General features: G+C 42.3%; 1 protein-coding gene across 1 annotated transcript in view; it reads left to right on the top strand.

Moving 5' to 3' along the window:
* Mtarc2 (mitochondrial amidoxime reducing component 2) overlaps window positions 1-27,438 on the top strand; it is a 36,204-nt gene that overhangs the window by 1,043 nt on the left and 7,723 nt on the right. Inside the window, exons 2-6 of the mRNA XM_047520884.1 lie at window positions 5,273-5,446; window positions 8,439-8,598; window positions 9,566-9,706; window positions 25,708-25,769; window positions 25,857-25,928. Coding sequence (XP_047376840.1) covers window positions 5,273-5,446; window positions 8,439-8,598; window positions 9,566-9,706; window positions 25,708-25,769; window positions 25,857-25,928 — 609 coding nt within the window. The remainder of the gene's footprint in view (window positions 1-5,272; window positions 5,447-8,438; window positions 8,599-9,565; window positions 9,707-25,707; window positions 25,770-25,856; window positions 25,929-27,438) is intronic.

The raw sequence follows: 27,438 nt of genomic DNA, 5'->3' as shown, positions 1-27,438 counted from the left end.
TGTTGATCTATATTCCCCAGTCCCCTTTTATTTTTTATTCTAAGGCAGGGTCTCACTAACTTGCCCAGGTTGACCTTGAACTTGTGATTCTCCACTCAGTCTTCTGAGTAGCTAGGATTGCAGATGGCACCACTGTGCCCCACAAGTTTGTGATTCTATCTATAGACCCATAGCAGAAAAACAAAATGCCATTGGTACTAAACAGGAATAAAACAGAACTGATTGTCGATCCAGGACACTGGGGTAGGCCTTTCTGGCTTGTTCCTCCCACTTGTGTTTTGGGGATCACGTCTGGGAGACTTGAGGTTTGAATGAGTAATGAGCAGAGTGGAATCTTCTGCTGGGGAGAGGAGGTAACTGGTAGTTCCGTGAGTGGCTGGTAGGTAGTTAGCCTCAGGTGTAATGCTTGGTGCTAATGTATAAACCAAGAAATCATAAACAAGGTTAAAATAAAAACAGTTTTATCTGAGTGTAGAATAGATTTGCAAATTGGGGAAACAGGCTTAGCAAGACTGCACCAGAGTTCCACTGAAGGAAAGTGGGCTTACGTTTTCATCAAGTCCAGTGGTTAGAAATTGATGCAGATAAGAGTGTTCTTAAGTTTGGTAAGTGAACTGGAATATCCAGTTCAATTGGTGACCTTGGTATTACTAACATGACATCCATGTTTTATCCCTTTTAGTAAATGGGGCTTAGAAAAGGACTTTTGTTCTCCTTTTGCCCAATCTGTAGCCATTTTGATTTTTATGTTACCAAAGGGAATAGCCGTGTGTCCCCTTTTCCTAGAGGCAGAGGCAGAGTGGTCCTCAGTGAAAAACTTTGGACAAATTCCCTACCTACATAGGGCCTGATGCATAGAAATTTCAATTTTAGGATGAAGATAACTGTGTTGGTTTAGCCATGGTCCTGTATCTGTAGGGGTGGAGAGGGTTGCAGATAGATAATTCAAGGAAACTTCTGGCAAAAGGGCCATCTGTTGCCCTGGGTTCATGCCAGGATACCTGTATGCACTGTTCTTTGAAGACTGCTGTTTTCTTAAAGAAATGTGGGCTTCTACTGATTGGAAAACTTCACCTTGTCTTAGAGAAGTGTTGTGTGTGCAGATCACCTAACTCAAGGGTGATTTTCTGTTCCCCACTCCCATCCCAGATTTCTAATCCTGGAGAGATTTTTTTCAAACTACCATTTCCCAAGATTCCCATCCCAGTCCAAATGAATGAGAGTGGCCAAGGGTGATGCCAGCTTGTGTGGCGTGTTTCTCCCAAGTGATTCTTACACTATAAAGGGTCTTATCTGGGGCCATTAAGAATGAGGAGATATTTAAAGCTTATTCAAGTACAAAGGATCAGAAAAGTCTGCCTAGGGCTGGGGATATAGCTCAGTTGGTAGAGTGTATGCCTTGCATACACAAGGTCCTGGGTTCTATCCCCAGCACCACAAAAAAAAAAAAAAAAAAAAAAAGTCTTGCTAGAGAGACTGCAGGCACAGTGTTACTGGGCATTCTTCAACCAACTGGGAGAAACAGAATCTCATAATGCACATCTGGAGAAAATGGGCATGTGTTGCTGTCTTCCCCACTTGCGACACTAAGGTTATTTCAGAGATTTTTCAGTTCTTGTCTGCTTCCTCTGACCATCAGAATTCCTGTCGTTTTCCTATTGGCACTGCTTTGCAGTGACTGTTGCTACCCTGAAAAGAAAGTATGTGTCCTTTGCCCATGCTTTTCTGCTTCTGTGGACACCCTAGAAGAAGTAGAACTGTGTCAACTTTCACTTGTTTTGAGCAATAAGTTCTTGAACTGGGTTGGGGTGAAGACAGAGGTGGAGGCAGGGCAATGATTTAGAATGCAACAGATGCTGAGCTAAGTTCTGTCCTGTAGATTAGCTGATTTAAACCTCATGATACTCTTGTGGGCTAGCTATCATTATCCCCTTCCTGAAGAGAAGGACACAGTGTCTAATGGATGAGTAACTCTCCCCAGATCATTACCCAACGTGCTGGAGGGATTTGAACTCAGATGGGTGTGAGTAGAGCATTCATGCTCTTGCTATAAAACCAGTGTGGAATATAGAAGTGTAAGGATTACAGGAAGATCAGGAGACCTTGGACAAAATTATTTAACCTCTCTGAACTTCAGTTTTCTCATTTTGAAAAAAATATGAAGAAGTTGGTCTTTAAGACCAGGTCTTCCCTACCCTTTATTAATCAAAGGGCAATTGATATTCAAAGCAGGCTTGCCAGAAAAAAAACTCTGCTCAATGGACCTGAGATAAAGATAACACAACTGTAGACATACCTAGAATACAGGTCTCCTTTATTTAATTCCAATCTGAACCTGTGTCTTTGGAACTGTTTGAAGCTGAGATGTAACTCTAAGTGCTCTGTGCTGAAAACTGCTAGAAGTATTTTGTTAGAAGCTCTTGGCATGTTGTGCTTGAACCTGGCTGAGCACCCTGAGCTTTGAGGTGTTTAAATTCACACAGCTGAATCCTGGCATTGTGAGGCTAGGAGGGCACGGCCCTGTTCCCTGACCTTGTAAATCCCTCCTCTCCTTAGTAGCCATGTATGAATTGATCACTTATATCTCTGTTCCTGTTTTCTTCCTTTTTCAGGCTCTTTTCTTCCAGCTCCCCAGACTAGTTTGTAACTTGAGAAACTGTTGGTTAATCAAGGTACTGTTGCTCTTGTGAGAAATCTGAGCTCTGGGCTTTTACACTCATCCTCCTACCACATATTCTTGGTTTTCCTTTAAAGTAAAAGTCAAGGTGCTGACTTTTAGTATTACCAACTAGGTTTGAATAACTTGGTCATAAAATCCACCCCCAGCCAGTATTCCCAGTGGCTCCAGAGGCTGAGGCAGGAGGATCTCAAGTTCAAAACCAGCTTCAGCTAAAAAGCAAGGTGTTAAGCATCTCAGTGAGACCCTATCTGTAAATAAAATACAAAATAGGGCTGGGGATGTGGCTCAGTGATTGAGTGACCCTGAGTTCAATCCCTGGTACAAAACAAAAACAAAAACAAAAACAAAAACTTACCCGCCCCAAGTCTTACCCTTTCTTTCAGATCTGTCAGAACAGAGCTAATTATTCATTCACTGGGCATCACTTGTTTGAGGAAGTGAAGAATATCATTACCCAGGTTGACAGGGCTGTGAGGTGGTTGGGGAATTTTACAGATGGCAAACTTTTACCTTTTATCCTTGTCTTTGTCCTGTCCTAATGTCGAACTCACTGCAAGCTGCCATTTGCCTTTTTAAGTGCAGTCAAAAAGCCTCTGGCCACCACTTCCCACTGCTAATTCCAACAGTTAACTCCCATGTTACTATACAACAGGCTGGAACTAAGGGTGGGGTCATGAGCCACTGTGAAGGGCCAAGGTTGTGAAGGTTAGATGGCAGATGAGAAGACCCAGGGAGGGAAGACTGACTGTCAGAAATGATGTGTAAACAGTGTCATTCCTGTGTAGACACCTGTCTGAACCTGTCTGCAGACGTGTGTCTGCAGATCTTAGAGGCAGTCTTGTCTGGGGATGGGGCATGTTGGAAGCTATGGATATAGGTTTTGGGGGTTTAATCAAAACAGACTGAGTCCATTTTCTATTGCTAAAACAAAATATCTGAGATTGGGCAATTTGTAAATAATGCAGGTTTATTTTAGTTCATGGTTCTAGAGGCTGGGAAATTCAACAGCATGACACTGGCATCTGGTGAGGGCTTCTTGCTACATTATAAAATGGCAGAGGGTGTCACATACATGCCAGAGAGAGCTTACTTTTATAGCAAAATTACTCCCTCAATAGATAACCTGTTAGTCTATGAATGGATTAATCCAGTTGTTTCCCAAAGGTCCCACCTCTGAATACCATTAACATATGAATTTGAAGATTAAGTTTCCAGCACATGAAATCTGGGGGACACCTTTAAACCATAGCACAAGGTCATCACCAGATCTCTGCACCTAAGGATAAGACTGGAAATAGGGAATGGGATCAACCCGAGGAGAAGGACTATGAGTTAGACAGGGATTCCCTGAGTTACAGAACCCACTCTAGGTCTGAGAAGATCAGAGAACCCTGGGAACCAAAGACAGAAAGATGGCCTCCTCAAACAGATGGGGACCTACTACCCAACATTGCCAGATCTTGGAAAGAGAGTAGCCAAGACAATTTCTATTGTGCCTTTACGCTGCCATCCTCTTACACCATCATGCATCAGTTGTTGGTGGTGGTGAATGGGGTGGAGAATGGGCTACTGCCATTGTCTGCTGGCTTCATGATAGGGACAGTTTAGTCCAAACCTGGAAAGGACAATGCTGATGGGGAGGTTCCCAATGTAAGACTGAAAAGGGCAGGGACTGAGCCACCTGTGTGCTGCCATGAGAGCCTCTCACAGGGTTACCTCAGACAGTCCCATTTGGCTTCAGTCATATTTTGGAATGTGCTGGGGAGGAAGCTGGCTCTCCTTCCTCCTTCTGGAAAGAAGTGTCTCTCCTTCCATCCTGCTCACACCTGGAAAGCCTCTTGCTTTCATTTGCTTCTCACTCATCAATGCCGGCAGAGTTCCTCACCCATGCCACTTCTCTGCAGATTCTATATTCTAAAATAGTGATATTAAAACTTATTTTCCCTGGGAGAGATTGTTTGTGGGGTGCAACCCAAATCTAGCTATGCTGTAGATAAAGGTATAATCAACCCGGCTCCTCAGCCTCCCTCCCCACTCCCAGCTCATCCCATGGAAACACCAAGTTTGAAAACAGAGCCCAGCACAGTGGGCTCTGCTGAAAGTGAAGTTCTAATCCAACACAAGTCTTCCATGAATCTTTGTTTTCTACTTAGAATGTGTGCACAAAGAGGAAGTGTGACTTACCAAGTGTCCTGAGGTAGGACCCACATGTCACAGCAAGACGAAGAGTGGAGGCCAGTTTGGATCCTCAGGTCCCATTTCACTCAGGCCAGTAGTTTTAGCTAACCTTTTCTGTATTTTACAGAAAGAACTAGAAGACACTTTGCTTCTCCCAGGGGCTCAGGAAGATGTTTAATGTCTTGAGAAAACTTCTAACCCAAGCAGAATCACCAAATAAACAACTAGCTCCTTTTGGGGACAACAACATTTAGACCCAAAGAATTTGGACCTAGCTAATAATTGTCTGGAAAATATTTGTTGGGTCCCACGTCAGGAAAGATGGAGGGTTTGGGGGGGACTAAAAAGCTAAAGGCAAACTCATGAGAGGGTAGAGGGGGATTTTCTAGTATGCTGTTATTTGCTTCTCTGCAGGTTTTGGCTGGTGATTAAGGAAGATGGACACATGGTGACTGGCCGGCAGGAGCCTCGTCTGGTGCTGGTCTCCATCACTTATGAGAACAACTGTTTGATCCTCAAGGCTCCCGACATGGAACAGCTGGTTTTACCTGTCAGGCTGCCTTCCTCAAACCCCCTCCACGATTGCAGGTGACGGCTTGGGAGCATCTAGGGAACCACAACAGACCTGATTTTCCTTGAGACTCCCACCTGCATTTGCTAGTTTGTACAGCAAAGGATGAAATTAGAAAAGGAAATATTTAAGAGAAGTGTATCCTGGTTGGGATCAGGTGGTGCTCAGGTGCAAGTGGGCACTGCATTATTATTAGAGTATTATTTTAAGGGTACTCAGGACTAGTTTTAATTGGGTGTAGTAAGAGACACAGACACAGAAATGACCGTCATGAAGAAAGAAATTGCTTATGCTAATGGATCTGTAGAGAAGGTGTAGTCTGCCACAAGGGCCATTTATCAAAGCACCAGGGTTGGTCAGGAGGCAGATGGAGCAAGGGGTAAATACTAGCAAGAGCCTTTAAGTAGTTTCTGTAAGGCAGGGTCAGCAGGCTTAGGATTGGCCAGTTTGAACAATTTCAGTGGGCTCTGGAACACAGAAGCTGTTTCTAGAGTATCTGGTACTTGCCCTTGGGGCAAATAGGGCAGGGGAGTAGTGGGTTAGGGTAAGAACTCAATAAAGGAGGTGGTTGGGGTGTGGGCTCTGGGTAGTTTGGTATTCATATCAAAGTCATGTTTTGTGGACTGTGTTAGTCTGCTCTTTATAAGTTTGGACCAAAATACCTGAGAAGAACAACTTAGAGGAGGAAAACTATTTTGAACTCATGCTTTCAGAGATCTCAGTCCATGATCGACCGACTCCATTGCTTTGGGCGCCAAGGTGAGGCAAAAACATCATGGCATTGGAAGCTGCCCAATTCATGGCAAGGGAGAGAAATAGCAAGAGAGAGAGAGAGAGAGAGAGAGAGAGAGAGAGAGAGAGAGAGACAGGAGGGCAAGATATAATTCCCAAGGATACTGTCTTAGTGACTTGCTTCCTCCAGCCACACTCTACTTGCCTACAGTGACCACCTAGTAGTCTGTTCAAATTATTAATCCATTAAATGGATGAATCCACTGGTAAGGTCACAGTTGTCATCTAATCATTTCACCTTTAGACCTTCCTGCATTGTCTGGCATGAGTTTTTTGGTGGGGGATACCTCAAATCCAAACCATAACACAGGTAATTAGCCTACTAATTGGCTGGTCCTGGGAGCGGGGATCCCTTCAGCATCAGCAAGGCCTCCAGATGTCAAAGCATCAAAAATACAGATAATAGAAAGCGTTATTAATTCAAGTATAAAGGGTACATGTACCCATGTGCAGAGCATGTCTTCTTTCATTCAAGTTGGATACACCTTTATTTAGAATTGTCAGCCTCCCAGCCTGGCAGACAAGGGGTTTTTGGAGACTTTACCGACTATACCTCGGCGCTGGATGATCAGATGTGGGAGCTTTCCAAGGTCACTGTAGCCTCTGAGGTCTGCAATCAACACTAAGGCACTGTTGGCAGAAGGAGGTGGTGAGGATTTCCATCTCTGTCCAGAGACCTCAAGCCTTAGCTTCTATTTGGTCTGGGGACCTCAGATGGACTGTCACATTCTCTGGTCTTGCCCTTTGATGTGCATTTCTGGAGACTTAGATGTTTGTCATGATATGTCATGGACACCTTGATAACCAGCTAAATGTATCTGCCTGTCTGCCCTCCTTCCCTCTCTCCTTTACTCCCTCCCTCCCTTCCTCCTCCTCTGCTTCCCCCTTCCCTTCTCCCTCTCCCTCCCTCCTTCTCTCCCTCCTTCTCTCTCCCTCCCTCCCTCCCTCCCTTCCTTCCTTCCTTCCTTCCTTCTCTCCCTCCTTCTCTCTCCCTCCCTCCCTCCCTCCCTTCCTTCCTTCCTTCCTTCCTTCCTTCCTTCCTTCCTTCCTTCCTTCCTTCCTTCCTTCCTTCCTTCCTTCCTTTCTGTGTTGTGGAATCCAGGCTGTACTACTGAGCTATACCCCCAGCCCTAAAATAAGCATTTTATTTTATTTTTTTATTTTTATTTTTGTTTCAAATTCATGTATTTTGTGCCTTGTTACAGAGATAGATATACTTGGTTCCAAAATGTGTCCTCTTAAAATTGTATAGATGTCATTTACAGTTTGTAGCTTAGAAATAGTGTAGCAGAATAATCAATAGAAAGTAGAGAAAATTATTAAAATTAATATATTGGAAGCATCATAAAATAAGAATTTTTTTTTTTTTGGTGGTGTGGGGGATTGAACCCAGGGCCTTGTGCATGTTAGGCAAGCACTCTACCAACTGAGCTATATCCCCAGTCCTATAAAACAAGCATTTTAAGTGTGTGGAAATGGGTATTGTGAAAAGGTACCAAGGCTCAGGGGAGAGCTGCAGATTATTCCCTGGACTCTAATCATATGATTTTCAAACAAAATGTCTGAGCTAAAATCCATCAGTTGTTTTCCCCAATTTTCAAAAGTCTAAGGCAATAATTCACTGAACACAGTATTTCAGTTAATTATCTTAGCAAACCTATATGAGGTGAATATCATCAATTCCACTTTACAAAACAGGAAACCAACACTTCTATCGCTGTCACACAATGACAGGAGCTGGGATGTGAACCCACCTGCCGCCTGGGCTTTTGGTTTTAATGCCTACGTGCAGGGAGGGGAAACACTTCCACAAATGACAGGTTTTGAGCAAATAAATTCATCAAAGAGAAAAGCTATTGCAACTCAGAGTTAAAAATTTGTGGGTAAATGTTTAATGTGTTGAGTGACGGGTGTGTTTGTGGCCTGGCAGACTTACTCTGTCACTGAGAGTAAGCAACTTTTCCCCTCAAAACTCTTCACTTACTACACAGGCAGCACTCCAGGGAAGCACAGACCCTCGGTGGGAATAAGATCCAGGATGATTTGTATGCACATTTGGGTTTGGGAAACTCTTCCCAGAGCATGTTCTACAGCCTCCTCAGCTGGTTCTGCTGCTGCCTAGATTTGGCCTAAGGAGGATTGGATAGCCATCGCCATCATCCATTGCACAGTGCATTCACGTAAGAAAGTCACCCTATGTTCTTGTGACCCTTCTAGGCTATTTGGCCTTGACATTAAAGGCAGAGACTGTGGTGATGAGGCCGCTCAGTGGTTCACCAACTACTTGAAAACAGAAGCATACAGGTTGGTTCAATTTGAAACAAGCATGAAGGGAAGAGCATCAAAGAAAATTTTCCCTTTTGTGCAGAATTACCAGGTGAGCTCACAGATCCCCTTCAGGTCCACCAATGACACTTCTCTTCCTAGCTCCCTTTTCAGAGCCTCTCTTGTGGCCCCATTAGGAAACCATGGCAGTGACCAGGTGGGTGATCCTAAGGCACAATGGGTAGAGAGAGCAAGGGTAGGGAGGAACATGCAATGAGCTGTGTCAACTCACATGGAGGACAGAACATGGCAGATGTTGCAGAGGGAGGAGCCAGAGGTGACATCCAGGTAGATGGAGATTTTGGAGAAAACTGGAAAAGCAATGGTGAGAAGTCTGGGACTAAATCCAAGTTTCCTGAAATAGCAGAAGCAGGCTTTCTCCAGGGTTCCCACTGCAGTTCTGTGCAGCGTGGTTATTTCACAGGCTGGGAAGGGACCTCCTCCCAAGGAAAACTGTCGTGTGTCAGCCAAGGTCTAAAGACCAAAGCCTTTGATTCTACAGTGAGCCAGTGCTTAAATTGCAAGTGCCCCAGGAAGTTGCTCCCTGTAGCCCTGTAACTACAAGTTCTTTGAGAGTAGGGATTTTTATCTGCTTTGTTCACTGGTATTTCCCCATCTGGAATAGTGCCTGCTCCCCATAGGTGCTTAATAAATGCATCCTAAGTGAATGGGTGTTGTTGCACTAATTCTTACTAGAGGGTAGCTGGTTGGCAGCAGATGTTTCTCTGATGAAGTGGGAAGGGCTGCTGCTGGGAATGAGGACTGTGGGAGAGGAAGCCTGGAAAGTAACATTAGCAAGGAGCCAGCACAGGCTGCTGCCCTGTCACTGTGTGTGGACAGGAACCATGTTCCATTGCTGACCTGGCTAGTTTCTAAACCCACAGTCACCTCTGCTTCTTGAACACCAGTACCCTCTTCTGCACTTGAATGGTTTTGCTTCTGGACTTTGCTTAGCTTTGCAGTTGGTCTAAGCAACTTCATGGGGTCGAGAGGTCTGACTGAGTGGTATTCTTGGACAGGTAGCTTATCCAGACTGCAGCCCAATCCTGATCCTCTCAGAAGCCTCCCTGGAAGATTTGAATACCAGGCTAGAGAAGAAAGTAAAAATGGAGTACTTCAGGCCAAATATTGTAGTGACTGGCTGCGATGCTTTTGAGGAGGTAAGTGACCTGCTGACTTGTGCACCAGGCTTGGATGGGCTTAGGGATCTGCACTGACTCAGATCCTCCAAGGCTGGCAGTGGGGAGACACTCCTTCCCTCCAATTCACCTAACTTTGTGGAGTTGGTCACTTATTACTACTGCCATGAGCTCCTGGCTCAGGGGGCACTGCTCATCCTTTAATATGCTGGCTCCAGAGCATAGAAGACTCCAAATTATAGCAATTCTGAGACTGGAATATAATCACAGCTCAGGGATAACTAAAAGGAAACAAACATAAAGAGCCCAGACATTGCCCACTTCCCTGCACCACCCAGAAATGCTCTTAAAGATTTGAGTCCTGGGCCCCAGAAGTGAAGGCCATGAAGATACAGGAAGTTTGCCTATGAACAGTACCCTTGGAGACACTGCTTCCTGTGGCCTGAGTTCTCTCCCGGAACACCCACATGCTCTCATATGTAACTGATGGCAGAAATTTCCACCCTCTTCAAGCACACCCCATCGTGGCCATAAAGAGACAACTGCATCAGAAGCCGTTAGTGAATCTGCAATCTATACATGATATTGACATCACTGGGTGTTGCTTGGTTCTAGGAACCTTCAGCAGTCAGGCATTAAGCATGGGAGAGGGAGGCTAAACTTTCTGAGTATTGGAAGTAACAATAGCAAATACCATTAACTGAATGAATTAATCACTTCATGTAATTACTTTATTGGATCCTCAGGTCAACCCTGTGCCCCTGCATTACTACAGGGGATAGTCTACATTACTATCCCCTTTTTATAAGGAAAGAGAGGCTCCAAAATGTTATGTAACTTTATCCAACATGTAAGTGGTGGTGCCAGCATTGGAACCCAAGACTTGCAGAGCCCCAGCCTCTGCAGGGTGGGGGTGGTGATTGAGTGTAGAGACCCAAGTAGTTAACTCTGAGAGGAAAAACTCTTAAATACCCAAATTCTTTGCTCCTGTGGATGACTGCACTTCCTTTTGTGTGAATAGAATGTGCTCTCATTTGTTGGCAAATATTGTCCTTTAGGATAAACCTTTGCACAGAGCCTAGTATAAATCTTTAGATGTATACAAGAGATATTTGATAATTATTATATTATTTGATAATTTAAAAATATCAGTGTATATAGAAGTTGTCCACTTATCAATTTTGTCTTGTCACTTGCTCTCTAGTTATTTATTTTGCAATTCTGGCAGGGGCCTGAACTAGGGCCTTGCACGTGCTAAGCTTGTGCTCTACCACCGAGCTACACCCCAACATTGTTAAATTTTAACAAATTGATGCTCTATTACAGGCCAGGCATGGTGTCTAGGATCCCTGGATATAGAGATGAAAAGATGGGGATCTTGCCCATTGTGAGAGAGAAAGCCTTGAGAAATGCCTTAATGTGCACACTTACAATGTGCTAGGGATACTCAGAAGTAGAAAATGCTTAAATATGAGGAAGGGAGGTATGGGAGTGGGGAGGTGACAGATCAAGTCACCCAGAGTAGTACTGTGCATCTGTGTATTGGAATGTTCTGTGATTTAGGCCAGGGGAGTTGGAAGGTCCTTGTGGGTAAAGGAAGCACCCAGTTGGAAGGTCTGAGCAGCAGAGGCCCTGAACAAAGGGGTACCATGGAGTATCTCAGAATCACAGTACTGGGGGGAAAGAGGAATGGTAGAAGGAGACTGGGTTGGGAACTGACTGGAGGCCATCACACCAAGGAATGTGGATTTTAAACTACGAATATAGAGGAGTTGGCAATGATTCTGAACACAGCAGTTATGTGTGGCATTCCTGCAACACATATCTGCTCAATGCCTACAGTGTGCCAGGCCCAATGTTACTCTGGCAAGTGCATTGAAAGGAGGGACGCCTGAGGCAGATAGACAAATCACCTGGTGGCCTCTTTTCTAAAATGCACCTTAGCAGGCCTTACCTGAAACCTATAGCAGCATCAAGATAAGGCCTGTGATTCTGCATTGGCAGCACCAGGCCAGATGAATTTCATGCCAATGGTACCTGGAGAGGCACTGAATTAGGAGTTATAGGAATAGTGGAGGTAATAAATGAGGGGGCTGTGGAGGATGCTGGAGAGGAAGAGGCCCTGATGGATATAGGCACTCAGCTTCCTTTCTTTCTCCCCCAATAATAAATCCAGGTTAGATGAGATCTGAAGTACATACGATCTGGGTGATGCTTTAAGAAAAAGAAAGTAACGTCAAGCTTCATTTGATTCTGGGAAAATGTCTAGGAGGGTCTATATAAGAATGGCAACTGGGTGTCTGGCGCACATCTGTAATCACAGTGGCTCAGAAGGCTGAGGCAGGAGGATTGCAAGTTCAAAGCCAACCTCAGCAACTTAGTGAGCCCCTAAGCAACTCAGTGAGACCCTGTCTCTAAATAAAATATTCAGAAGGACTGGGGATGTGGCTCAGTGGTTAAGTGTCCCTGGGTTCAATCCCTGGTCCAAAAAAAAAAAAAAAAAAAAGATAAAAAGAATGGAATTACTGAAACAGTGTTGAGAATACACATTACTAAAGATTGGATTAGAAATTAGTCCATGAAGCAAAAGTTCTTTCTTAGGGTTCTACTAACGTTGTTTATTATTTTCTGAGAAACTTTCTTTTAGGGATTATACTTTTTCTTGATTTATCTCCACTGAAGGATAAATTATTTTGGTATTAATTTTGGGTTAAGATCTTGAGTCAAGGAAATAAGAAAGATGCTCTCATCCCTGGCTGAAGAATATTTGCTCTACTATACTTTAAACTTAACCTAAGGATAATGTTACCCTAATTCTGTTCTCAGGTAATCTGAATGGGTAGAGTCTTTTTAAAATAAAATAAAATGTGCTCTCAAGTTCACTTGTTTTATTCCTGCATTGTGATAGGCTTACAGAAATGGTAAATAAGGGAGGACACTCTTAATTTTCTGGAAAGTCCTCTGGCTATGCACATTTAAAAAATTCCTTAGTATGAAATGATACTAGCATTGCTGATTTATTCTACCTTAAATTAGGAAGCCCAGTAGTTAAGAGCCTGATGCATTAACCTGTCTACTTGGTGCCATTACAAAACTATAACCTTTCCAGTTAGTGGGACTCTGTTAAATATTAATGCAAAATGATAATGCACATAAATGTTTAATAGACCAACTTATAATAAAAAATAGCAAATGTAAGCATGGTGCAAAAATTCAGGCTGTTATTATTACTATTATTTTTACTTTTTGCAAAAATATAGAGCAATGGGCTGGGGATGTAACTCAGTTGGTAGAGTGCTTGCCTCAAATGCATAAGGCCCTGGGTTCAATCCCCAGCACAGCAAAAAAAAAAAAAAAAAAAAAAAGACCCAAAAAACAAAAAACAAAACAAAACAAAAAACCAAAAAATATAGAGCAATAGGAGAATGTATTGTGCAACATTTACTCTTTGTGGCCCAAAGTACTTGTATTTTTTTCATGTAACTCAGAATATTCAGCAGATTTCAAAAGGCTTGTACCAGTATGGTGTGTTTGAGTTCTGGGAATGCAGAGCAATGAAGTTTAAAAATAAAGACATCGACCAGCGCTTCTTATCTCTGTGGTTGACCATTGTCGGGGGGTCACTGTTCCCTGAACTTTGCTCACTGTCCTCCTGAGCTGGACTTGACATTTTTAATGGGTTGTCTTGTTTGTGTCAGTCTGCACTCCACACCATGAAAGAACTATGGAAAAGCTTGCAGAAAACTCAGGGTGTTGTGTGTCACACAGGAAGTGGTTCTCTAAGAAATTTCTGGAGCCGGACGCGTTGGCACCTATCTGTAATCCCAGCAGCTCGAGAGGTTGAGGCAGGAGGTTTGGGAGTTCAAAGCCAGCCTCAGCCACTTAGTGAGGCCCTAAGCAACTCGCCAAGGCCCTGTCTCTATATAAAGTACAAAAAAGGGCTGGGGATGGGGCTCAGTGATTAAGTGTCTCCGGGTTCAAACCTCAGTACCAAAAAATTAATTAATTAAAAAAAAGAAACTTCTAGAGAAGAAGATTTTGAAGTCAGGCAGTTGTGTGAATACAAGCTCCACCACTCACTGGCTGTGTGAATTAGATCTTCCCAGCCCTATCCTTTCTAGCTGGTGAAATACACAATCTTGGTAAATCATCATTAACTAGACTTTTAGTTCCTGAGGTCCTGAGATGGGACTAAGTAAGGATTTTTTTGGCTGCTTAGATGACACACTTTCTCTTGGTAAAAGAGCAGTTATTTCCACCTGGCTTCAGGAACTTCTGAGGTATTAATAATAATAACTATATATAATATAATATATATATATATATGTATATATATATATATATATATAAACACTTAATGGGTGTTTTTGGTACTGGGGATTGAACTTAGGAACACTTCCACTGATCTACATCTCCAGTCCATTTTATTTTGAGATAGTCTCACTAAGTTGCTTAGTTGAGATCTTTGAACTTTGCACTCTTCCTGCTTAGCCTCTGGAGTTGCTGGGATTGCAGGCATGCCCACTGTACCCTGCAAAATAGTTAACACTCACGGCTCATAATTATTGAACAAGTTAACAGGTACTGTGCCAAACCCTTTATGTGTTTATTTCATTTAATTCTTCTTGATACCATTTCCAGATTGAATTACAACCCACTGTGGGTCCAAAACAAAACACAATGGAATATAGTGAAAGCTATCAGAGTAAATATGTAGAAGGGTTAAGAGTCATTTTGCAAAACTTGTTTGTTATATGCCATGTGTGAGTGAGAGAGAGAGGATCGGGAAACAATGTAAAATATAATTTTCATTGTAAGTCACATTGGAGAATACTTGGAGAGGCAGGTAGCGTTTTTTTGTTTTTGACTTTCTTTTCCCTAGGTCACCAAAACACAATGTCTTTTTTTCCCCCCCTTTTAGTATTTTTATTTGTTCTTTATAGTCGTACATGGCTGGTTGTCAGAAGTCCCTGCTTATCAGCCCTCTCTGTGTGCAACCGTGCCTCATCTAAGCCATTGACAGGTCATTTTGCAAAATGGCATTGGGTCCTTGCTCACTGTGGGATCAGAGGGATCCAGCATTGCCCCCAGAAGAGGAAGGACCGTTGAGGACAGTAAGAAATGGAGAGGAAAAGTAGGCTTCAGCTTCAGCATGGTGGAGATGAGCTCAAATGTCATGTTGAATTGACTGATAGAGGAAGCTGGGAGGGTCTAAAAGTTATTTTCCTTTAATTAATGAAAAGAAATAAGAAGGGTTCTGGGGAATACACTGGTGGGCTGCAGGAGCCTATGACCTTACCCCATTTGTGCAGGCCTTCATGGCAGGGGAACCAAGTTAGGAGTCCCAAGCTCTCATCTGGGGAACTTTTCTGACATACCTAATTTTTCTGACAAATCCCTTCAGCTAGGATCTTAGATAGATTTGTCCTGATTTAGAGAAGCCAAAATGATTAAAACAGGGAACAGGGAACAGGGATCAGGGATTTCTTAAGAATTTGCTGACAGAGTTACTTAAGGAGATCTCCTAGGTTTTCTTTTTTGTTTACATCTCAGTAACTTCAAATATTTGCCAAAAAGACTCTCAGGTGCTGGGAAAGGGAGCTGAGGCATGTCAAGCCTCTTTTCTTGATGCTTCCGGTGACTCTCCCCAGCCTCCTGCAGTGTTTCCTGCTGCACTTCCCGAGTGCAAGAGGCACCCCTGATAAATCTGTGGCCAGGATGCTGAGTGGAAAATAAAGGAAGGAGAGATGTACAGAGATCCCCTGCCAGTGAATCTCATGCTGGCTGCACACTGGATCACCTGGGAGCCTTAAGCAACACTGACACTTCTGTCTCAGGTGTAGGCTGGGCAGAAGGAGCTTTTAAAGCTCCCCAGGTGATTCTAGCACGAAAACTGCTGTCCTAAGGTTTTCTTGGTGTAGCCACACTGGTGGTTGTCCTTTGCTGGGTAAAGCGTACCTACCTGAGCACACAACCCTGGCTAATCCTTTAAACTAGCAGCACAAGGTTGATTTACCCAAAACTTCTATACTTTATCCCCACCCACTTCAAGACTGATCTAGATCAACAGATTACCAGCCACCAGATTTCTTCAGTCATTTCCTCCTAAAGATACAAGGAGCTTAAACCTGGGTTAAGATGGTCTTTCTGCATGCTGTTCCACCATCTCCCTGGTCTTGCTGGCTTACTGAATAAATCTTTTTCCTTGTCCCAAAATGTGTCCTGCATTCATGGGACCGTTTTGTGAGTGACGAGTCAGTGGACTTTGGTTCAGTCACACTGAGAGCAAGACTGCAATCAGCAGGAGCTACATTTGTGGTTCTTCCCTGGTGAGTTTGATTTTAACCTCCCTGAGCATTAATTTTTGATCTTAAAAGTTAACAGGTTCTACTACTTTTAGTAGTATTAAAGGTTCTTTGCAGCCCTGGTATTGTAAAATTCCCTGGGATTTTTCTCCTGTCTGTTGGTGTGTGTGTGAGTGTGTGTGTGTGTGTGTGTGTGTGTGTGTGTGTACATCTTCTTGAAGACTTTAAATCATTCTCATTTACTTACTATACCTAATGCAATGTACATGCTATGCAAATAGTTGTTATACTGTATTGTTTCAGAAAAAATGACGAAAGAATTTGTCCGTGTTTAGTACAGGTACAGTTTTTTTTTTTTTTCCCAAGTACTTTTGATCTGCAGTTGGTTGACTCCGAGAATACCTGAGGGATGACTGAACTGTGTTCCAGCTTTTTTGTAAATGAGCTCATTTAATCATCCTCAAATTGCTTAAGATTTGAGGATGATTAGGATTTCTTTCACAATATCTTTACTAGTTTACCCCTGGTCCTGTGTGAACAAGACTTTATGTGAGACCTTGTTGAACTGAATTAGAGGCAAGGATTTGCTTTTCAAATTACGTTGATCACAACTCACCCATCTCTAAATGTTGTTATCTCTGATTGAGGAGGGCCCAAGTCTTTGATGACAGTTATATGTGGGTATTCCCTTGGAGCAATATCATATGTGAACACATGTTCACAAATCACAATGAAGGAATGGTCATTTGTTTTACCATGTTACCCAAGACACAAGCCCATCAAATGCAGATGTTGATATAGAGATGGAAGGAAGGGTAGAGGTGGGTAGGAGTCATCTAGGGGGAACCCCACCACCCACACCTTTCCATCCCTGTCCTCTGGAGTGCTGTGATTCACAACCTGGACCAAAGGTGTGGAAGAGCAGCCAGTGTAGCCTAGGTCACTGCTGTTGGGAACTGGGTTTGTGCTGTCTTTCCCAGACTCTGCTGTTGCAGTGTGCAGTTCCTTAGCATCTTGGACAATCAGGAGCCGAGTCCCAAGAGAAAAGTAGGATGTCTTTTGTCCATTTGGGCACCAAACTCTTCATGGTTCCAACTTCTTTTGGTATGTGAGTGGTATACAGACAACCACATCAGTGCCACAAAGTATCCAAATCAGTGTGTACATATCAGAGGTAAACAGCCATGCCTTGAGATCTCTTCTTTCTTTTGTGTAGCCTGATACTGGTATTCCTAAAAGCAGGTAGTGTCCCAGGAACAGAAGCCAGCTAGCTTTAAAGAAAGTCAGAGGCTTTTGTCCTGTCCTTCCCCCAGGAATTTCCAGGTGCTAGTGTCCCAAACAACAAATTTCTCCTGGCCTTTTATTATGCAATTCAGTGCAATATTATAAAACTAGAAAATTGCAAGTCAGTGCAAAATTAAATGTGTCTCTTGTGTTTCTGTAGGTGTGTATGCCTGCTATTGTGTAATATGAAGGTACTTATAATTTAAGGATAAAATATACTGCTTCCCTACACAGTGCTGTTCACACATGGGATGGCAAGAAAGCATCAGGGAGTCTGGAAGGAGGGCCATGGAAAACTTTTTAATGATTCAATTCAAGAAACTTTTTAGATAAAGTTTTTTTTTTTTTTTTTCCTGAGGATAAGAGTAATTTCTAAAGTCACACAGCTTGGATGGGGGTGAAGCTCAATGGTAGAACCCTTGCAAGCATGTGCAAGGTCCTGGGTTCCATTCCTAGTGCTGCAAAAAAACAAGAAAACAGGAATACAACTGCTGTATCTTCTGTGTATAGTTTGAAAAATTAAGTGAAGTTTAAAGAAAGAAAGAAAAAAAAAAAAACCTCATCACCATTCTTCTATTAAAGGTGTCCTAAAATGACATTGTGTTGTGTTTCCAATATCATGGATATAATATTGTATAGATAATCTTAAGTTCCACCATTTTCACTTTTATTTTATTGAGTGATTGATTGTGGTGCTGGGGATTTTAGCCAGGACCACCTTGGACATTCTAGGCAAGTTTTCTACCACTGAGCTTCCTCCCCAGCCCTGCATCATTTCGCTTAGTGGTATATGGGAAACATCCTGCTTTGCAAATTCTTCACTAGCAAGGTTTTAGAGCTTCCTCTTAGTGTCTCATATGATTCTGCAATAACTTACTTAACTATTCCCTTGTTATTGAACATGCAGGTAGTTTTCCTTTTCTCTTACATAATTAATGTTTTGTAGAACAGTCTTCATCTACATTTCTAAATTAATTTTTAGGAAATACTAAATCAGCATTTTACACATTTCTCCATGTGTATCACCAGATTGCTTTCTAGAAATCTCCTACCAGTTCACATTCCCCAAAACTGAGCCTTCTCATTGTACCATTGCCAGCATTGCTATAATTTTTAAAAGATTATAATTTGATAACTGGAAAGTAATGTCTCATTTAAGTTGTTAAAGCTTGGTGTGGGACCTCCTGCCTTATTCAGTCTCTGAAGGAAATCTAGCTAAGTAATATACTATTGTACTTCAGCTTAGGAAACTTTTTTCCTGCAGGGTCATACTACCGATGTCAAGGTTCTGAAACATTCATGTTTGCAGGAAGGACTTTCTGGGTGCTGAGCTCTGAGATAGATGTTAAGATTGCAGAAATGAACTCAGTATGTCTGCCTACCAGTGTCTCTGCATCAATGGGGACAGAGGCACTGCATTACTGATGACTTCTGAGATGAGGACATCACTCTTCCCAGAGCTCAGGAGAGAGGAGCTTTCAGGGGGCTATTTTGTGTGGGGCATGCTGAAGATTTGCTAGGAACTGGATCTGAGGGTAGGAAAAATGCCACTGGGTTTTTGTAGGGAGACTGATCAAATTTTGGGTTAAGACCTTGAAGAACACTTAGAAGTAGAGAAACAATCTTTGAGATAGTTCAGCTATGTGGTGCAATGGGAAATATATACTTGGTCTTTGTCTCTGGTTGCTGGCACAGAGCTCCTGAACTTTGGAACTTCTTGAGCGAGAGGGGTGAGATGAACATCTTTTGTTATTCACAACGGGCCCCTTCCAATCATACCTGAGTTTTGGTAAGGAAGCAGCTCTTGAGGGGAGTGGAAGGTGTCTAGACAGCTTCAGGATGGGGTTGGTCACCTGAAAAGCCAAGCCATGATTAGAGGGATGGGACTTTCAGGTGCTGCCTTGACCTTGGGGAAGGGAGAGGGTCTAGAGGTTGAGTTCAGTCATCAGTGGCCAATGATCTCATCATTCATGCCTAAGATTGGTAAGACATGAGTGGTGGGAAAGTGAGGTGAAGGAGTAATTCTATAAACTCTATAAACTGGGCCCACTGTGCTGATCCCCACATGCTTTTTTTTTTTTTTTTTTTTTTAAGCAGTTTACATGTGGTTCTGCCTGGCTTAAGTCAATATTCCTCAGTGAACAACCTACTATCTGCAGGAGAAATGCAGACCCAAAAGGCTCCTCCTTGCCCATAAAAAGAACACACCCTCAAGGGGAGGACTTTTGTGATCTTTACATGGACCAGATTCCAGAACTCAGGGAATAGGAATAATTAAAAGCAAAACCCTCTAACCATAAAATCTGTAATAACAAGTTCCAATTAGTATGGCTAAAGTGATCCAGCATTGCATAGATCTTTAGCATGTCATTATAATAGCAAAACCTCCCCTCCATGGGGTAAGATCACGTACAGTGGGTATTTGGAAGTCTAGTGCAACCCTGCCATCCATCAAAAGTCAAGAGGAGGACCTGGCCGGACTCTCTGGAAACTTCCCTTAATAAAACTGGTGGGCAGGAGGGGTGTGCCATCCCTCTCCTCTCTGATATGACCCACTGTCTCCCTTAAGAGAGTCCCCTTTTCCCATTCCTATCCTTTCTAATAAACTCATGCCTGCTACTCTGAGTGACATTTCTGAAATCTGTCTGGCGTGATCACAAGAGCCAGTGACCGAAGACATCTGTGGTCACTTTGGCTCTATAAAATAGCTTTGCTGTGCAACTAAATGAAACCTCCATAAAATCACTTAAAGATAGGGTTCAGAGAGCTTCTGAACTGGCAAACATGCAGGTGCTAGGAAGGTGGTGCACCTGAGAGGGCCTGGGAGCTCCATGCACGGCCCACACCTTGCCCTATGCAACTCTTCCATTTGGCTGTTCCTGCATTAAATTCCTCATAATAGGCTGATAACAGTAAAGTGCTTTCCTGGATTCTGGGAGTCATTCTAGCAAATTGTCAAACCTTTAGAGGGGATTGGGCACAGTGGTGCATGTCTGTAATCCCAGCAACTTGAGAGGCTGAGGCAGGAGGATCATATGTTCGAGGCTAGCCTCAGTGATTTAGCAAGCCCCTCAGCAACTTAGTGAGACCCTGTCTCAAAATAACAAAAATACCTGGGGATGTAGCTCTGTGGCTCTTGTAGTAAAGCATCCCTGGGTTAAATCCTCAGTACAAAAATAAAACAAAATAACCTGAAGAGGGGATGTGGGAACACCTGATTTAGAGCATTTGGTGAGAAACAAGGGCAGCCTGGACCTGACAGTGGCATCTGAAGTGGGGACGCTCTTGCAGGACTGAGCCCTCAACCTGTGGGGTCTGTGCTAACTTCTGGAAGTTAGTGTTAGAATTGAACTGAATTGTGGGATGCCCAGCTGGTGTCACAGATTTGCAGAAAGTGTTGGGAAAGAGTGCATATTTGGTGTCAGAGGAATCTGAGACTAGACTACCTAGACTAGAATGATTTTTTTAAATGCATGGTTGGGATTATAGAGCTTCTTTTAAATGAAAAAGAGGAAAATTAAGAATTGACCTAAAAAGCCAAATAATTTAAAAATCCTGGGTGGAAGTTTTGCAGATATATTTCTATAAATGATACACAGTTATAGATGCAGATTTGATGTTTTGTCATCAATGGATGGCTTATGCACATATGATGGTGGTCCCATAAGATGAGAATGGAGCTGAAAGGTTCCTGTTGCCTAGTGACACTGTGGTCATCATAATGTTGACATTATGCACCTACTCTTGGTGATGCTGGTGTAAAAGAACCTACTGGACTGACAGCTGTAGAAAAGTATAGCACATACAGTTAAAAGACTATGCTGCTGGTTTGTGTAGTGTACTGTAATTTTTACTGTTATTGTAAGTATTCCTTCCACTTATTAAAAAAGTTTGCTGTAAAACCGATGCCAAGTTACACCAATAGCAGCCTCATACATCTCTGTTTACCACGTGTCTTGGTTACATCGGATGCAATTAGATGGCCCCTAAGTGTCCAAGATGCACTGCTGATGTTGCCAGTAAGAGGCCACACAGCATAGCGGTGGAGTAGGCTGTTCCGTCTATGTTAGATTTTTGCACGATGACAATATTGCCTAATGACACTTTCTCAGAATGTATCCCTGTTGTTAAGAAATACATGACTTTGTGGGTTTATGTGTATAACATACTACTTTCACTCACAACATCGGTACATTATTCAGTGTTAATATGGATTTGCATCCTCCTTTCTGTTGCCCAAGTAGTAATTATTGTCTATATACCCCATGTATATTTAACCAGTCTCCAGTTGGTGACTTTCTGAACTTATTGTAGGATCATCAATAACAAATTAAAAAAATTGCTATGGATTTCAAAACCAAAAAGTTTTATTTGTTTATTTACTTTTTCATTCCCTCATTGTATGCCAAAATGGTTGCTTCTAACAGTTTTGCATACAATAGGAGTAATTTTTGTTTTTGTTGGTACTGAGGATTGAACCCAGGGGCACTTTACCACTGAGACACATCCCCAACCCCTTTTATTATTATTTTAAAATAGGGTCTCACTAAATTGCTGACTTTGGTCTTGAACTTGTGATTCTCCCTCCTCAGCCTCCTAGTTGCTGAGATTACAGGCATGTGTTACCATATCCCCATACAATAGAGTAACTTTTGAGTAGCTGTGAGAAAGTCAGGAGCTGAAAAAGGGACACACCAATCCTGGGATTGAGATTAGGAGGGAAGAGGGGGCCAGGATGGTGGCAGCAGATGGCCTCCCAAAAGCTGTCCTCTGATTTGAATGAATGATCTGATCTGGACTCTTCAGGATAATCCCTTTCATAGTCCATTGCCCCTTTCATAGGCCACTCACTCTGCTTTGTGCTGTCTTTCCATCTTGTTCTCAGATATCTTTTGTTCTTCTGTGGTTGGTTAGTATTTAAGAACTCACCTTGGCTTCCAGATGTGCACTCTCTCTGGATAGTAATGTAATATATCTATATCTATGTATATATAATGTTTTATATATATAGAGAGATCGATATATAGATGTTCTTACTAAATCTATTCCCTCTGTTTGTGGATATAGCCTTGTGTTTGTGTGGGCGGGGGAAGAGAGAGTGTTTTGGAGAGAGAGAGAGAATATCCTATATTAGTCATTTTAAATTTCATACATTTAATTGCTGGTAAACGTGAAGTGGATTCTAGTGAAGGTCTCAAATAAACAAAAGCTGTGCTCTGTGCTGGCGTGCATTCCCCAACATCATTGTCCATGGCTCTTGGCACAAACCCTTATTTGGCTTCTTCCTTTAGGTACTGCACCTGGAAAATCATGTGTAGTCTTAATCGATTATTTTACAAGATGTGTGCAAATTCATGACAAATTCTCAGGAGAATTCCACAGAAATGAGGCCTAATGTATATCCTGCCATTTACCTGGATGCTTCTCTTCTTCCATTTCAAAAACTCCCTGGTTTTCTCTCCTCACTCTAGATGTCTTAGGGGCCTGAATTTTGTCAGACTGCAGATAGGCTGTTAAGCAGCAGGGGCCACACTACCTTTCTTCCAGTGTTTTTATGTTTGGAGAAGAACTTGGGACCCTGCTGGATAGTATAACTCAGCAAATTGTGTGATCTAGTAGAATACAGTAGAAAGTTAAAGCTCATATATTATTTCATTTCATTTTTTTCAATCATTTAAAATTTATTTTCCTTTAAGAACCGAATTAATTATATTTAAACATAATTAGCTCAGTTTTTCTCCCCCTGTAAATAATGTTTTTACACCAAGATGTGAGGATCCAATGATTTTGAAAAATGATCAAATTAGGAGGAGCAACGTTATGATTTGTCGTGATTAATATTGCATGAAGTAATCAGAGCTGGCATTTGGGAGTCCTGCCGACCATGCTTACAGATCTGGACTAAATGCTCTTCTAAGTAGTCTTCCCCGGTCACAGCGTGAGAGCAGATGACCTGAATCTGTCTTGTTGAGTTGGGAAACCTCACTACAATTTCCAGACATTCTTGCTTTCTGTCATAGTCATGATGCAGAATATCCATAGATATGTGACTTTGAAATGTTAAATTCAACCTCACTTGGAAAGGGGAATTGAACAGGTGGGAGCAGCCCCTTAGCTTTTATTTTTAGCCTGAGGAAGTTGCTCTCAATTTTAGAGAGGCCTCCAAAGTCAATCTGTTTCAATATCAGGAAACAGCTCCTCAAGAACATTCTTGGCTCCAATTATAGATGGCGGTGTTTTGTCAAGGAGCCTATAATGAGCCCTATCCCCAGAGCCTCCTGCCTATCACCTGGAGACCAGGACAATGAATTGTCATGTGCAGTTCAAACTTTAAATCAATAGGTCTCAGCAGAGGTAGCATGGGTACCTTAATGATGAAGAACTCGGACAGCTTCCCTGTTAGCAAGAGAGGCCTATAGCCTTTATAAAGCTCTACATGCTCCCTCCCACGTGGATGCTATGTCTTATGTGTATATCGTACTAGAGGAGTTAAGAACATGCCACCCTAAAACGTGTTGCTCTGGCATATTGACTTATTTTGAGGTAAAGGCCCTTGAAAACAGCAGGTGCAAGGGCATCACGAGGATCTTCCTCCTGTTCCTTACAAGCAGGAGGTGAGGTTTCCAGGAGAAAGATGCCTTCCCCCAAAGGATAACAAAGAAAGCATCCTTCTTATCAGGGATGGGAAGCTGAGGTGGGGTACATCTGCATGAACCAGTCTGTGAAGCTACCCTCTGTCTTAGTCACTTCTCTACCGAGATTGACTGCTCTTGCTGGTCCCTCTGCCCTGTCACGTTTTCATAATTTACTACTTTTCGTCCAATTCAATATACATGTTCAACTCTGTGTCTTTGGGTCATAATTTCATTATGAAGGCTCCCATGTAAAGTGAATTGTATTAAATAAATTTGTGTACCTTCTATTGATCTGTTTTATGTTAATTTAATCCTCAGGCTGAGCTGAAAATCCCTAAGAGAATGGAGGTAATATTTTACCTCCTCTACAATATTATCCATATACCCTCCATATATGGGTTCATGTATCTAAGTGTCCACGTGTACACAGTCAGGTCTCTATGTCTGCGAATTCATCCAACTGTGGATCAAAGATATTCTGAAAAAATTGCAATGTGTACAGACCTTTTTCCTGTCATTATTTCCTAAATAACTATTTATATAGCATTTGTATTATATTAGGTTATATAAGTGATCCAGAGATTACTTAAAGTATTTGAGAAAATGTACATAGATTATGAGAAAATACTAGGCCACTTTATATAAGGGACTTGAGCATTGCAGGTTTTGGTATTGGAAGGGGATCCTGAAAGTAATCTCCCTGGATATTAAAGGACTACTATATGTAGATGAGTGTCTATATATAAAAGTAAAAAAATGTGTACATATAATTAGTCCATCTTTCTCATATGTGTATGTATAGATGTTCATATGCATGTTTCTGTATATTTGCTTGCATGCGCCTGTATACATGTTTATATATGTGTACGTGTGCATATGTTTCTGTGTATGTGTTTGTGTATTTGTGTGTGTTTGTGTATCTGTATGTTTGTGTGTATGTATCTGTGTATATGTGCTTGTGTATGAGTATGCACCGGGAGTTAGAAACTGGACAATTAAAAGTTCTGCCTTCATAATCAGAAAGATTTTCAGACTTAGCTGGCCTACATCTTCCCTGTGTGACACTAAGAAAAATTTCATAATCTCTCTAGGCATCTGTCTTTTGGGGTAAAACAGGGATCCTGATAGCAATTCCCTTGGTGGTGTGAGGATTAGTTGAAGACCTGAGGCAAATATTGGTGGTGCTAGCTGTTCAAGCAAGACACAGCCAGTGGCCATGGAATGCCAGCAAGACACAGCCAGTGGCCATGGAATGCCAGCACCCGAGGTCAGGCTGCCTCCTGTGGAGGTGGCAGTGTTGGATATGAGTCATGACTGACTTCCTTTGGGTGATGTCCCACTCATCAGAGAACTTCAATGTTAGCTTCCCTTCCATCACAGCTTAGCCATGAGGAAAGGGTGGGCTTATCTTGCAAGCTATAGATCTCACTGTATAGCAATAAATTAGTCCTTTAGTTAATTCTGATGCTTATGGCAAACTGCCACTCTATAGAAAATCTGTCCTTGCTGTGCTGACAGAATCAGGGTTTTGAGTCTGAATCAACAGGTAGACCCCTGAGGCTGGGGTCACAGCTCAGTGGTAGAGCACTTGCCTAGCATGCAGGAGTGCCTGGGTTCATTCCCAGTGTGGAGGGGCAGGGAAGAAGTGGACCCTGGACCCAGACACATGAGACAGTTCCTGGTGTCTTCTTGTGCTGTTTTCTTCTGCTTGCTTCATAGTTGTACCAGTCAAAAATATCAACTGATTTAAAGATCAAAGAAGCCTTACTCTTAAAATATACCTTTCCTTTCCTTCTAGGATTGCTGGGATGAACTCCTCATTGGTGATGTAGAAATGAAGAAGGTCTTGTCTTGCCCAAGGTAAGGATTCTTACTAACCTTACCTTTGGGGTGTGGAATGCCCATTGGTTCTTGAATGTCACCTAACCTGTGGTTATTGTATGACAGGTGCATTATGACCACAGTGGACCCAGATACTGGAATCATAGACAGGAAGGAACCGCTGGAAACCCTGAAGAGGTAGAGCACCAAGTTCAGTGTGTTTTAATGTTATTTATATCCTATATCGACCTGAGGGTCAGGTGCTATGGCAGTCATAGGGTACATACAATCTTTCAATTCAGAGCCCCTTCCACTCTACATGCTGATTGCTTTGTGTCTATCAGTTCTTATAAATGAGTACTTATTGCTTCCTCTTTTTCCCCTCCAGTGCTTTTGATACGTTTTAAATTATATAATATTCCATTCTGAAGTTCAAATGTCTCATAATCAATTTTTTTTTGTAGTACTGGTGATTGAACTCATGGATGCTCTACCACTGAGCCACATCCCAACCCTTTTAAGATTTTTATTTTTATTTATTTATTTATTTATTTTTATTGTAAACAAATGGGATACATGTTGTTTCTCTGTTTGTACATGGAGTAAAGACATACCATTTGTGTAATCATAAATTTACAAAGGGTAGTGTTGTTTGATTCATTCTGTTATTTTTCCCCTTCCCCCCACCCCTCCCACCCCTCTTTTCCCTCTATACAGTCCTTCATTCCTCCATTCTTGCCCCCTCCTTAACCCTAACTCTAACCCTAAAACTAACCCCTCCCACCCCCCATTATGTGTCATCATCCACTTATCAGCAAGATCATTCTTCCTTTGGTTTTTTGAGATTGGCTTATCTCACTTAGCATGATATTCTCTAGTTTCATCCATTTGCCTACAAATGCCATAATTTTATCATTCTTTATGGCTGAGTAATATTCCATTGTATATATGTATACCACAGTTTCTTTATCCATTCATCAATTGAAGGACATCTAAGTTGGTTCCACACTCTGGCTATTGTGAACTGAGCAGCTATGAACATTGATGTGGCTAAGATTTTTATTTTGAGGCAGAATCTTAATAAGTTGCTGAGGCTAGCCTTGAACTTGTGATCCTTCTGCCTCAGCCTCCCGAGTTGCTGGGATTATAAACCTGTGCCATCATGCAGGACTTAAGTGTTAGATATTCTTTATTCAGAGGTGGCAGGAGCCTGCAGCCTGCAGCCTTCAGCTCTAGCCCCATTTTGCCCCTTGAGTCCTTCCATAGGCCTTTTTATATGTATACATGCCAGACAAAGAAGGCACACTGCCAACAGGTTACATAAGTGGGTGCATGCTCACAAGCAAACGTTTATAACCTTGAGTTACATACTCTGAATCAGAGTGTTTATGACTTCGGCCACATACTAAAACCATAGCCCTCCAGAAGCCTTGGTGAGGGAGCCTAACCATAACCATCTGGCACCTGCTCTACAGTCCACCCCTTTAGGATTCTTTGCTGCCCAATCTATGCATTTGAGCTCTTCCACAATGATCCTTTAGTGAGGAGGGCAGAGCCAATATAAACTACAACAACATAGAATCAGAAAACAAGTTCTACCATCTAGGATTACTAAAAAATCATCGCCACTTTCATCCCAGATTGAGGCGGTAATACAAGTCTTTCCCAGTCATGTCCAATTGTCCAGGGACTTAGTCTGGATCCACCA

The sequence above is a fragment of the Sciurus carolinensis genome, chromosome 12 (assembly GCF_902686445.1).
Source record: "Sciurus carolinensis chromosome 12, mSciCar1.2, whole genome shotgun sequence".
NCBI classification, from domain to species: Eukaryota; Metazoa; Chordata; class Mammalia; order Rodentia; family Sciuridae; genus Sciurus; species Sciurus carolinensis.
This window is presented reverse-complemented; position numbering and strand designations above follow the sequence as displayed.